General features: G+C 46.8%; 1 protein-coding gene across 2 annotated transcripts in view; it reads right to left on the bottom strand.

Annotated features, from left to right (window-relative positions):
* Positions 1 to 12,559, bottom strand: part of ST14 (ST14 transmembrane serine protease matriptase) — a 45,390-nt gene extending 32,831 nt beyond the window's left edge. For both annotated transcript variants that reach the window (XR_014542090.1, XM_083588483.1), the window contains exon 1: positions 11,876 to 12,559. Coding sequence is in view for 1 of the 2 variants with exons in the window: in XM_083588483.1 (XP_083444609.1) it covers positions 11,876 to 11,986 (111 nt within the window). In the remaining variant the exon portion in view is untranslated. The remainder of the gene's footprint in view (positions 1 to 11,875) is intronic.
* Positions 12,560 to 13,289: the final 730 nt, after the last annotated feature.

Raw genomic sequence — 13,289 nt, 5'->3', positions numbered from 1 at the left:
ACCTCAGCCAGTAGCGAGGTTCCGGAGGGAGTACTTTGGCACCACCGACGATGAGGAGGAACTGGAGGGATTCAGGGAATCGGAGTTGGAAGGAGGTACCGACTCCGAGGAGGAGGAGTACTTGGAAACCGGGAACAGCAAAAGGTGGAGGGAAGTGTTCGAAACTTCGGAAGATGAGGGAGGTTCCTTCAGGGGTTTTGCTCCCTCGCCTCCCGCAGAGGAGGGGAGGGAAGGGGGTGAAGGGGGCCCTGGAGGGGAGGTGGATGTCAGGGAACTGTCATCTGAGACGAAGGAGGTGAAAGGGCTCATGGAGGGTGAGAGAGACCCCTCAGCGGAGGAGGGGACCAGCAGGGGGAGAAGTGGAGTTCCAAGGGAAAGTGAGTCGGAGGGAGAGCTCAGAGATACTTCAAGCGAGAACAGTGGGGGGGTTTCAGGACCTCCCGTAGGAACACCCACTCCTCGGCGGAAACTGTCACGCCGAGAGTCCAGAAGACGTGTTTCCGTTAAGGAGCTTTTATGCTGGAAGAAGTTCCGTAAACGCCCACTGTCCGATTCAACGAGCGATTGATGGAGCCATGCTTAAGGAGCTCCATCACAGACAGAGGTTTGGGAACTTAGCCAAACTCTGAGGGATCAGGATTTTACGCACAAGCAGCTCACCATCCCATCACAATAGGTTTCCTGCCAGCTGTAGTGATTGCAACGTGCCGCACTAGGTGCAGCAAGATTTTAAATTGTGTAGCCGCGTCTTTTGTTCCTTATGCAGCAGGACAATTTGCATTCCGAAGAATTCAAACTGTAATACAATGAAATGCAACGTAAGAAATAAAAGATGCAATGAGAAGACCGCTAAAAATCATTAGGAACATTGAATAAGACGGGCGAGCTGTCTCCCGTACTCAGCCACAAATGCACAGACACCTCGCTCGGCAGAGCATGAGACTCTTAATCTCAGGGTTGCGAGTTTGAGCCCCACGTTGGGCAAATAAGATTCCTGCATTGCAGGGGGTTGGACTAGATGACCCAACAATTCTAGGATTTTATGTCATGGGCTAAGTGAATGAAGCTACAGGCCACTCGTGGTCCACAGACAACAGTTTTGGATCCTCTAGCTTAGAAAAAAGCATGAGAGTAGCTCAGTGGTGTAACACCTGTTGTCAGAGCCCGAGGCCACAACTCCCCTGGTACCCCACCATGCTACGCCCCTTGGGTAGCCACCCACAAAGGGCTAGCCATAATGGCAACTCAGTACCTAGAGGGGTGAGAGTCAAAATAATCTACATGGTGCATGCTGATGAACTACAACTCCCATCAGCCCCAGCCAGCATAGCCAATGGCCAGGGATGATGGGAGATACAGGCCAACCACACCTGGAGGGAACCATTTTGGCTATCCCTGCTCTCATTTCTCTAGGTCCTGGGATAGAACAAAGGCTCTTTAATTCTGACTTTTCAGATCGTTTGAATGATGCATAAGGGATGGAAGACCCTGCCCTACATCCTGCTTTGTCACTGTGGCTATTATTATCCCCTCTCGCATCCTCCTGCTCAACTAGGTGCTGATGGGGAGCCAATGTGGTGTAGTGGTTAAGAGCGGTGGACTCGTAATCTGGGGAACCGGGTTCGCGTCTCCACTGCTCCACATGCAGCTGCTGGGTGACCTTGGGCCAGTCACACTTCTCTGAAGTCTCTCAGCCCCACTCACCTCACAGAGTGTTTGTTGTGGGGGAGGAAGGGAAAGGAGAATGTTAGCCGCTTTGAGACTCCTTAGGGTAGTGATAAAGTGGGATATCAAATCCAATAAGCAGGACTCTGAGAGCAACAGCCCTCTCTCCCTCAGCAACTGGCATTCGGAAGCATCCTGCCTCCAATTCTGGATACTAGAGGTGAAACTCAAAAAATTAGAATATTGTGGAAAAGTTCATTTATTTCAGTAATTCAACTTAAAAGGTAAAACTAATATATGAGATAGACTCATGACATGCAAAGCGAGATATATCAAGCCTTTATTTGTTATAATTGTGATGTTTATGGCGTACAGCTGATGAAAACCCCAAATTAACAATCTCAGAAAATTAGAATATTAAATGAAATCAGCAAAACGAGGACTGCAAATAGAGCAATATTGGACCTCTGAGAAGTAGAAGCATGCACATGTACTCAGTAGTTGGTTTGGGCCCCTTTTGCATCAATTACTGCCTCAATGCGGGGTGGCATGGATGCTATCAGCCTGTGGCACTGCTGAGGTGTTATGGAAGACCAGGAAGCTTCAATATCAGCCTTCAGCTCTTCTGCATTGCTTGGTCTCATGTCTCTCATCTTTCTCTTGGCAATGCCCCATACATTCTCTATGGGGTTCAGGTCAGGCGGGTTTGCTGGCTAATCAAGCACAGTAATCCCATGGGCATTGAACCAGGTTTTGGTACTTTTGGCAGTGTGGGCAGGTGCCAAAGTCCTGCTGGAAAATGAAGTCAGCATCCCCATAAAGCTCGTCTGTGGAAGGAAGCATGAAGTGCTCCAAAATCTCCTGGTAGACAGCTACGTTGACCCTGGACTTAATGAAGCACAGTGGACCAACACCAGCTGATGACATGGCTCCCCAAATCAACACAGACTGTGGAAACTTCACATTGGACTTCAAGCATCTGGCATTGTGTGCCTCCCCATTCTTCCTCCAGACTCTGGGTCCTTGGTTTCCAAATGAGATGCAAAGGCTGCTATCAAAAAAGAGATTTGGGGAGCCATGTCATCAGCTGGTGTTGGTCCACTGTGCTTCATTAAGTCCAGGGTCAACGTAGCTGTCTACCAGGAGATTTTGGAGCACTTCATGCTTCCTTCCACAGACGAGCTTTATGGGGATGCTGACTTCATTTTCCAGCAGGACTTTGGCACCTGCCCACACTGCCAAAAGTACCAAAACCTGGTTCAATGCCCATGGGATTACTGTGCTTGATTAGCCAGCAAACCCGCCTGACCTGAACCCCATAGAGAATGTATGGGGCATTGCCAAGAGAAAGATGAGAGACATGAGACCAAGCAATGCAGAAGAGCTGAAGGCTGATATTGAAGCTTCCTGGTCTTCCATAACACCTCAGCAGTGCCACAGGCTGATAGCATCCATGCCACCCCGCATTGAGGCAGTAATTGATGCAAAAGGGGCCCAAACCAACTACTGAGTACATGTGCATGCTTCTACTTCTCAGAGGTCCAATATTGCTCTATTTGCAGTCCTCGTTTTGCTGATTTCATTTAATATTCTAATTTTCTGAGATTGTTAATTTGGGGTTTTCATCAGCTGTACGCCATAAACATCACAATTATAACAAATAAAGGCTTGATATATCTCGCTTTGCATGTCATGAGTCTATCTCATATATTAGTTTTACCTTTTAAGTTGAATTACTGAAATAAATGAACTTTTCCACAATATTCTAATTTTTTGAGTTTCACCTTCATGTACAACCAGCATGACTAGCAGCCACTGGTCACCTTATCCCCCATGAATTCGTCTTAAGCCCTTTCCAAAGCTGTCTGAGTTGGTGACCATCACCACATTGTGCAGTAGCTAATTTGATAATTTGACTATGTGCTGAATAAGTAAGTATTTTCTCTTGCCTGTTCTGAATATCTCACCATTCAGCTTCACTGGATGACCATGAGTAGAAAGGGAGAAAAACTTTCTATTTGCTTTTTATTTGTGCTGGGGGGAAGAGGCCAGAGGAGGAAGGAACCAAAGAATTTAGGAGATTCTAACTACAGTCAGAGAGGGGTGAAGAGGACAGATCATCTGCATAACATGTTCGGGCTGGACTAGTCCTTCTCAAGCAAACTGAGGAGTAAAGTTTGCTCAACTCCTTCCTAAAGGGGAAAAGAGAACCGGCACAAGCAGAAGTCAGTTTCCAATCTATCCAGCGTGTGACTGTGCCAGCCTCTTTGCAGGCATCACGAACCAAGGGGCAGGGGGTGTCGCAATCGATACACACACCATGAGGAATGCTGACATCACTGTTTCTATATGCAGTCAGCAAGTTTATTTCGAGTATTATGACAATCATAAAGGAGTCCCTGCACTTGGGAAGACAATCTAAAAAGGCACGACACAAAAGGAAAAGGAGTTGGGAGGGAGAAGGAACAGAGCAAGTTCAGAGAAACGAAAGTTTGTCCATCACCTTTTCATAGAAATCCCCATGGCAGCATTGGATTATCATGCCAGGAATTTAGAGTTTTTTTGGCGGGGGGGGGGGGGGAGACAGAAAGAGAGTAAAAAATGCCAGCTGTCCAGTTCAAATCTCACTGCAGGTTTATGACCTGCCATGTTGTTTTTATTCTGGTTTTGCATTGCTCTGTTTTTATTCCATGCTAAAATGGACAGCTTAGTCAGCAGATAACGAGGCTCTTAATCTCAGGGTCGTGGGTTCGAGCTCCACCTTGGGCAAGATTCCTGCATTGCAGGGGGATGGACTAGATGACCTACGTGGTCCCTTCCATCTCCTACGATTCTAATATTTTTAAACTTTACTGGAATCTGTCAACAGAGATTCGGTTATTATTGGGCAGTAAAGAAGTGAAGTTCTGGAAATTGAATAAATAAATTGATTACTGTCAGAGTCTGCACCACCCAGCCTGCAATATAAAGAGTGCAATCTTGATCGATCATAAACCGGGTTTGTTGTAAAGATTAACCAAAATAATCCTACTTCAGGGACTGTGCCAGCAGCAAAAGGCTTGCTGTACTCTGGACCAGGAAGTCCTCACCTCCAACAGGAGCTCATCAGGCCTGCAGCCTGCAGCTCCCTATGTACACTTACCTGGGAGTAAGCCCCACTGAGCGTAGCAGGGCTTACTTTCTAAGTAAACATGTATAGAACTGAATTGTCAGGGAAGCTGTGTTAGTCTCAGAGCCCTCTCCCTGTAGCCATAAAACACTGATCTGCCTGGTTTATTCCAAGAATTGTTGAAATTGTTTTTGGTTTTAAAATATGAATGCATTTGTACTGTTCAGCCAAAAGGGTTCCCAGATTGGATAACAAATATAAAGACAGAGAGGAGAAGCAAACAGGCAGGTTCCGAGTCAGAATTCCTACAAACAGTGCTTTTTTTCTAAAAAAAATGTTTGGGGGTACTCTCATTTTCCTACTCATATTGAAATAATGCCCTCAACGAGGCCGAACTTAGATTCACAAAATGTTTAGGCGCAGGCATGGCCAAACTTGGCCCTCCAGCTGTTTTGGGACTACAACTCCCATCATCCCTAGCTAACCGGACCAGTGGTCAGGGATGATGGGAAGTGTAGTCCCAAAACAGCTGGAGGGTCAAGTTTGGCCATGCCTGGTAGGGGGTATGTGTACCCCTGCGCCCCCCCCCAGAAAAAAAGCACTGCCTACAAACAACCAGCTGGGGTGGGAGTAGTTCAAGCAGAGGAGAAGCCATAAAGGAGCTAATATGTCTATAGGACCAATGGAGTGGCCCTGCTCCCCTTCTCTCCCTCTTCTCTGCAGCCTGATGGGAAGGATGGGAGCAGCCTGATGGAGCTGTTATCTCATGGGAAGTAGAGCATGCACATTCGTTCTAGATAAGGGCGATCAGACCTTAGAGACAGGTGCCTATGAATAAAGTCCTTCCTCCAATTCTTTGCTGCACATAGCGTGTGGGTTTGCCCACTCTCAACACTTCATGGGGAAACCCAGCAAGATGAGCAGAGTATAAATAATAAAATTATTATTACTATTATTATTCATTTTCATTTTTTTATCCTTAAAAAAAATCCTCTATTTTATTTAAAGGAACAAGACTAAACCAAACACAGAATTAGTTTTATAGCAGCTTTCCAACCACTGCACCCAAAGCAAGTCGGCGGGGGGGGGGGCGATTCCTTGTTCCATCAAATGCTCCTTAAATCTTCCGACTATGTCACAAGCGATGGCTGCTAGTGGCAGGTTACGAAGGGCTATGGTCCAATTTTGAAACAGGAAGCACCCAAAGATTTATGGTCAGTGGATCAGGGCCATTTCACACTCTACATAGCATCTAACCCAGGTTTGCCACTGCAAGTACACTCAACAGGAAGTCAGGGGCCAGTCCTGGCTCTCTGGCAAGCATGCAAATCAACTCATGGCTTTTTAAACACCCATTTGTCACATTCACACATTATATTTGATGGTGTACACTTTAACGCAACAACACATTAAAAGATGTCCAGGCACCAACAGGAGATTTTGATCCTAACCAGTAGTTAATGCATATTATTATTATTACTTAACCCAAACCCAAAGAGATTATGTATATACTGTATATTTGTAAATAAAGGGTTAAAGAGCCCCAAACAAACCTGATGGCAATCCATATCCATCTTCTGCAAACAAGCAGTCCTCCCCGCCCCCCTACTTTGCAGCAGAGTCTGTTTACATTCTGGGTGTGCAAGTTACAATGCGGAACCAAGCAAAGGCCAGCCTCCCTTCCCCATGGCAGACAAGATGAGGCAGGTCAGGGAGGAACAAAAAGAACACCATCAAGGCTCTCCATCTATGCTTCTGAAAGCTCTTCCCTTCCAGGGAAGCGCTGGGTTTTTGGACAGTGTGTAGGAGGTCAAAGGACTCTGCAGAATGCGCTGTAAGAGTGTGCGGGGAGATCTGGAGGGCTGTGTGCTGCACGCAGAGTGATCTTTAACCCAGCCAGATGGGTGGGGTATAAATAACAAGTTGTTGTTGTTGTTGTTGTTGTTGTTGTTGCTGAAGAAGAAGAAGAAGAAGAAGAAGAAGAAGAAGAAGAAGATCGTCTTCTTCTTCTTCTTCTCTTCGGAAATCCCACTTAGTCCAATGAGGTTTACTTCCAGGTAGCGGGGCACAGGGCTACAGCTATAAATAATGTACTTCCACTGGCCACAAAGTCCCTGGTTAGACTGCTGCCTAAGGTCTCCATTGATTAGGTGATCACCAACATGCTGCTAGTTTGCAGACACAGCTCTGCATTTGCAACACAAGCCCAGTAATAATACTAGCCTTCCTTACAGGGTGGCTGTAAGAATTTCTGAGAAGACAGATGCTCAGTAGCATTGTAAAGGTATTTTGCATTTAAGTAACAACCACAGCCATGGCGCCAATTTGGCCAGCCGGCCTGCCGGTTCTTTCAGCTTTGAAAAAGGCAGAGTTTGTGCAGCGGGGTCACAGCCCTGCCTAGGATGAGACCCAGAATCTCTGGCCTGGACATGATGTTCACTGGGTAGCCTTGGACCATCCCCTCATCTCAGCCTAGGCTACCTCCCAGGATTGTTGAGAAGACGAGGAGGGCAATCTGTATTTATTTAATTATTGCATTTATATCTCTCCTTTCCTCCAAGGAGCTCAAGGTGGCATATATACATCTCTTCCTCTCAATTTTATCCTCACTTCAGGTGAGATAGGTCAGCTAAGAGTGGGTGGGTGGCCCAAGTTCACCCAGTGAGCTTTGTGGTTGAGTGAGGATTCGAACCCCAGGCTCAGAGGTCCTAGTCCAGCTCTCTAACCACTACACCACACTGGCTCCTATGTATATAGCTTGTGTATCTTGGAAGAAGGAAAGGATATAATGGTGAATAATTAACAACACAGGGCAATGTAAAAAACACAGAAGGAAAGTGCTTCAAGTTATATGCCAATTGGTGGTTTTTTGGGGGGTGTGGGTGGGAGTTGCTCACTCAGGCAAGTGGCAAAGCACCGTGTGGCTATTTTAAAAGACTTCTCCTTGGTTATTGCTCATTTGCAATAACTAAGCAATTTTGAAATGTAAAGGCAAAGTAAAAAAAAAGAAATAAAATCTTTTAAAACAAAACATTCAAATAAGCATAGTAAACTTGGGAAGAGGTGAAATCTGTCCTTTTCTTTTCCAGGACACATTTCTTCCTCCCAAAGACTTCTGGGAACTGTAGCTTGTTAAAAGTGTTGGGAACTGTAGCTCTGAGGGGCAAATCACAGTTCCCAGGATTCTTGGAGTGGGCATATTTTAAATGTATGATGCATATGCAACCTTGGCCTGTTTTTAACCCCATCATTCTGTTCTGTTTCCACTATGATCTACCAATCTAAAATGCCCCTCAAAATACTTTAGGATGGATAGTATTAGGATTGATACTTTAGGATGGATAGCCAAATCCCAATCCTCACCCCATTCAGAGGTGAGCGAATCAGGTAATTTCTGCACAGCGATTTGAAAAGATCAAATCCCTTGAGCATCACTAGGTAAACTAAAACTGAGATCTTAGATACTGTTGAAAACTAAAATTCCCTGCCGGCTTCCGTAAGATAAGGGGAATTTTGTATGAACCCAGTTTGTAAAAAAGAAAGTGTCAACATCCCTAGTCATTAAGCTGAAGGATCTACATCACCGCTTCTTCAGTGACTCACCATCACAGAGCACAAACTGGAGAGGGGGTTAAAGAGAGGCAGAGAGATCTCTCTCAATATACTGAAGCCTAAAGGATATTTTTACCAAGTTTTCCTTTTTAAAAATCGACTGGCCACAGCACCAGGAAATTCATCAGGTGGCTTTTTCAGGCTTCAGCAAAATCTCATGCTGAATTTGTTCATCATGTTATAATATAAATTGTGCTATAGAGAGGAGACCCTTCCTGGTTTTATGCTGGAATGCAGAACAACATTTTGAGCTGCAGTTAATCTTACATCTTTTTTAAAAAAGAACTGAACCTAATTCCAAGTTTATAATGAAAGCGGAGTCAGGAATGCGACAGGAAATAAGATCAAAGCAAAGGAACAGCTTCTAGCCTCTTCCTAAAGTATGGGGGGAAGTAGCACGGGAAATAAGCATGTATTCCTATTAGAGGAAGGGCTACAGCTAAGGGGGAAGGGAAGTGTAGCTCAGTGGTACAGCATCTGTCCTGCATGCAGAAGCCCCTGGGTTCAATCCCCAGCATCTACAGTTAAGGCTGGGAAAAGACTCTCTTGCCTAAAACCCTGGTGGGCCACTGCCAGTCAGTGCAGACACTACTGAGCTAGATTAACCACTGGTCTGACTCGGTATAAAGCCACATCATACATTTCATATGCAATCCTAAACCTGCTTGCCTGGCAGTAAGCTTCATTGAGCTCAGCAGGGTTTATAAAGGTAAAGGGACCCCTGACCATTAGGTCCAGTCGTGGCTGACTGTGGGGTTGCGGCGCTCATCTCGCTTTATTGGCCGAGGGAGCAGGCGTACAGCTTCCGGGTCATGTGGCCAGCATGACTAAGTCGCTTCTGGCAAACCAGAGCAACGCACGGAAACGCCGTTTACCTTCCCGCCGGAGTGGTACCTATTTATCTACTTGCACTTTGACATGCTTTCGAACTGCTAGGTTGGCAGCATCAGGGACCGAGCAACGGGAGCTCACCCCGTCGCAGGGATTTGAACCGCCGACCTTCTGATCAGCAAGTCCTAGGCTCTGTGGTTTAACCCACAGCGCCACCCGCGTCCCTCAGCAGGGCTTACGTCTGAGTAAAACACAGTTAGGATTGTGCAGTAAGGCTGCACACTTATCTGGGAGCAAGCCCCCTAGAATACTGTAGTTGTTTACTACTGCGTAAATATGCATAGCATTTGATTGTAGGTTATGCCAAAAGAGCAAGCCATCGACACAAGTTTGCTTCAGGTACACAATTCATTCAGGCCACAGGGATTGACTTTATTTGGAGAGGTGTGTTGCTTGCTTTTAAGAAGAAGCAGAGAGGATGTACCCTCAGCTGCTGCAGTCCTCTGGGATGCTGTTATGTATTGGAGGGGAGGTTTGCCAACAGCAATAGGAGTTTTGAGGAAGGGAGAGGAGAAAGGAAACCAGAGGCATTCAGTGAGGCTTCAGCAAAGATTATGCAGTGTAAAGGGATATTGATCATGGTGATGCCAAGATGGCAGCTCCCCATTTTTGAAAGGCATATTCCCTGCTGCTGCTGCCACCACCTCACACCATTAAGTTGGGCAGCTGCCATTTTGAGTTCCCCCAGCAGCCCCTTCACAGGTGTTAAGATCAGCAGATGGTAGTTTCAGCTTGGTATTTTCTCAGGCATCAGAAATTTGGGGGGGGGGGGGAGAGGCATTATTTATAGCTGGCCCTGGGCTTTGCAATCTCCTCCCTAAAGATACAACCCTTTCTTCTGGCCTTGACACGGTGTATATATAAAGACCTACCCATGTATATTGACTGCCATTTGTTTTAATCACATTTAAGACTGTATGTTTAAATAGTTGAAACCGGGCCTGGGACTGTGCAATGAAGAGAAGGAAGAATATAATTTAGAACGATAATGATGATGATGATGATAGAATTGCAAGGTTGTAAGGGATTTCCAAAGGTCATGTATTCCGACTCCTTGCAATGCAGGAATCACAGCTAAATAATAATATGTATGTGGATTTTCTCCAATGTAGCTTCTCTCATGGCACTGTGGGAAATTTTAAATGGTGGTTTATCAACCCAGCCGTTGTCCCCAGGAAAGCCTGAAAGACGGGGGCCCTTACATAAGATGGCATCCAGAAGTGGGCGCTTTTACTGAGCCCCACCCCCTCAAAGAAAAAACCCACCTGGAACTGGCCCTGCATGCTTGTCTTGCAGTTCTAAGCGAGGAAGAGAGATATGAACTTCCACATTTATCATCCACAATAATCTTTAAAAGTGATCAAACGGAAAGAGGAGATTTCATCTCCTCCAAATCAACGCAGCACATTTTAAGAGCAAGGTTGAATGGAGCCAAGTTCAAGTTTTAATTTTAAAAAATTACACATTTAAAAACAGGATTGGCTTTAATTAAGGAAAGCCCACACGCTTCCCACATAATAGAGAGGCCTCCGCAGACCTCACCCACGGGGAGGCAGCAGCTACCCAGCCAGGTGTCCTCAGTTCACTGGCTCAACTGGAAAGTCTACTTGAATAAGAACAGCCAGGCCTCTGACCTTAACAAGAGAGGGTGAATTAACCCTTTTCGGCACTACACAAAAGAGCATAACAGGAAAGAAATCCGCAGCAGAGACCTCACTTTTAATCTACAGCACCTGCATTTTAAAACCACCCTGAAAAACTGACCAAGAGAGGAGGACAATCTGCTTAAAATGGAATCCAAGGCTGAGGACACAGCCACTGACGTCAAGTTTTGCCTTTCAAAATCTCCAGCACAAAAACAAAACACCTCTTTGCATTTGGGGAAATTTGGCCACCCAACATGGGGGAACCCAAGATGGTCCACTGCCAAACTGCTTACTTCAAAACAAGATGTCAGGTAACAGGATGAGCTCAAAGTGTGGCACCTCAGCATCTTTTGCAAGGCCATAGAATGGCTTTCTTTCTTCATCATAAAAGTTGTTCTGCCCTTTCCCTGGCCACCAAAAGCCGGCTGGGATGAACGCAATTGCCTTACTCTGTTCCAAAACATGCATAGGCTGAGGCTTTAACAGTTCTTGGAGAGAGATGATTTCAAGGCTGAAGGACAGACACAGAAATGGCCGGTCCCTTCCAGCTGACTCCTGCCATGCAGGCTCAAGGCAGTTCACCTTCCGAACTTGATACAAGCCTAGCCCTAAAGGAGGAATCTTTCTTTTCTTCCTTTCTAGTGAAACGCTGCCATCCTAACACACACGCGCGCGCACCCCTCCTCGCAAGTAAGCCCCACTGAAACGCGCGCGCCTTAAACCCAAGTTTAAGGGCCCCGATCCTGACCCGGTCATTAACTCTTAAACGTCCTCACTTTTCATGATACAGCTTGGGGAAAAGGTAAGAACAGCAGCAAAGAGATTGGCCACCAAAGACTCCTGTCCCGGACAATTTTCTGGGAATGATCCACAAGATCTGGAAAGGGAGCGCAGATGATCCACTCCAATCTCTCCCCCGCCCCCTCCCGAAATCTCCCAAACAAGCACTTACCTCCAATTTATTGCTGTACTTTAGGCCTGAAACATACGCCTTCGATGTAGCCCCGGAAGGTGGGTGATAAATGTTCATTTTTCCTTCGCTGGGAAGCCGGTAATCCTTCATATTTAATTTCCCCCCGCTTTATTCTCTCTTTTTTACAGAAAGTTTATGAAGAAGTGCGATGGAGGGGGGGGGACGGGGAGGGAGAAGAGAGCGAGAGGAAAGCAAGGCAGGAAAAGTTTCCAGAGAATCCCCACTTTGGAGATGTCCAAAGCAATTCCTGGCTAGATCAGGGAAACAGAAAAGAAGAATCACGGCGGGAAGCGGGGGGGGGGGGGCTTTAGCCAGAAGCCATGGCCGGAGCAATCCTCGTCGGCGAGTCGAAAGCAGCGAGCAACTTTCTTGGAAAAGAGAAGGCGTCGTGTTCTTCTTCCTCCCTTGCAGCCTCGAGGGCGACTCCTTCTCCCCTGAGAGCTGGGGCTTTTCTCCCGGGCGCTGGGCGACTCGCTTCCCCTCCTCCTCCTCTCCGGCTCAGCAACTTCCTTGTGGGGCGCCCCTTCCGCCGCAGGTAGCCAGTTTCAAGGGTGGGGCCGCAGGGAGAGCGCGCACTCGCTCGCACGCGCGCTCCAGGTTTACCTGGGCCTCTTGGCCCCGCCTTCCCAGCAGGTGAACTGAGCAGGAAGTCAGTGTCTCTCTCTCTCTCTCCCGCCCCCCGGTTTCTCTCGGCATTCTTGCGGGGCAGGCGATTGGCTGGCGGCGTGAGGGAGCGCACCTGTTTGGCATGCAGAAGGCTCCGGGTTCAAGCCCCCAAGCAGCATCTCCATTCCCCGCCTGGAACTGTGGAGAGGCGCTGCCAGCCAGTGTAGGCAACCGAGATGGACCAGTGGGGTCTGGCTCAGGGTAAAGCAGGTATGCTCGGAAGAAAGCCCATTTTACAACTTGCTGCTCACAGTGGCAGGTCTGCTGCCTGATCCTACAGGAGAGCCAGTGCTTACATATAAGCTAAACAAGCTATAGCTTAGGACCCCAGTCTCTTGGGGGCCCCAAAAAAATTTAAAGGGGGGAAAACTGGATGTGCATTTCCAAAATATAAGATAAAATAAAATAAACCTACATACAGCAACAATGTTTTGTGTTATGTAGGCTCCTATGATGTAAGTAATGGGCCCCGCATATAGCATATATTCAACACAAAAAACAGTGACAATTTGTTGTTGACAAAGGACAGCTGGATATATAAAGGGCCCCATTACCTTCAGTAGCTTAGGGCCTCATCAAACCTAAATCCGGCCCTGAGGAGAGCCTTTCTGGATCAGAGCAAAGGTCCTACTGCTGCAGTTCAATAGCTCTGCGAGGAGACAAAGGAGTCTCCTAACAATTATCAGTTCCCAGGATGCTTTGGGAGAAGCCATGACTGTTTAAAGCG

This window comes from Podarcis filfolensis, assembly GCF_964270895.1.
Source record: "Podarcis filfolensis genome assembly, chromosome: 15".
Taxonomy (NCBI): domain Eukaryota; kingdom Metazoa; phylum Chordata; class Lepidosauria; order Squamata; family Lacertidae; genus Podarcis; species Podarcis filfolensis.
This window is presented reverse-complemented; position numbering and strand designations above follow the sequence as displayed.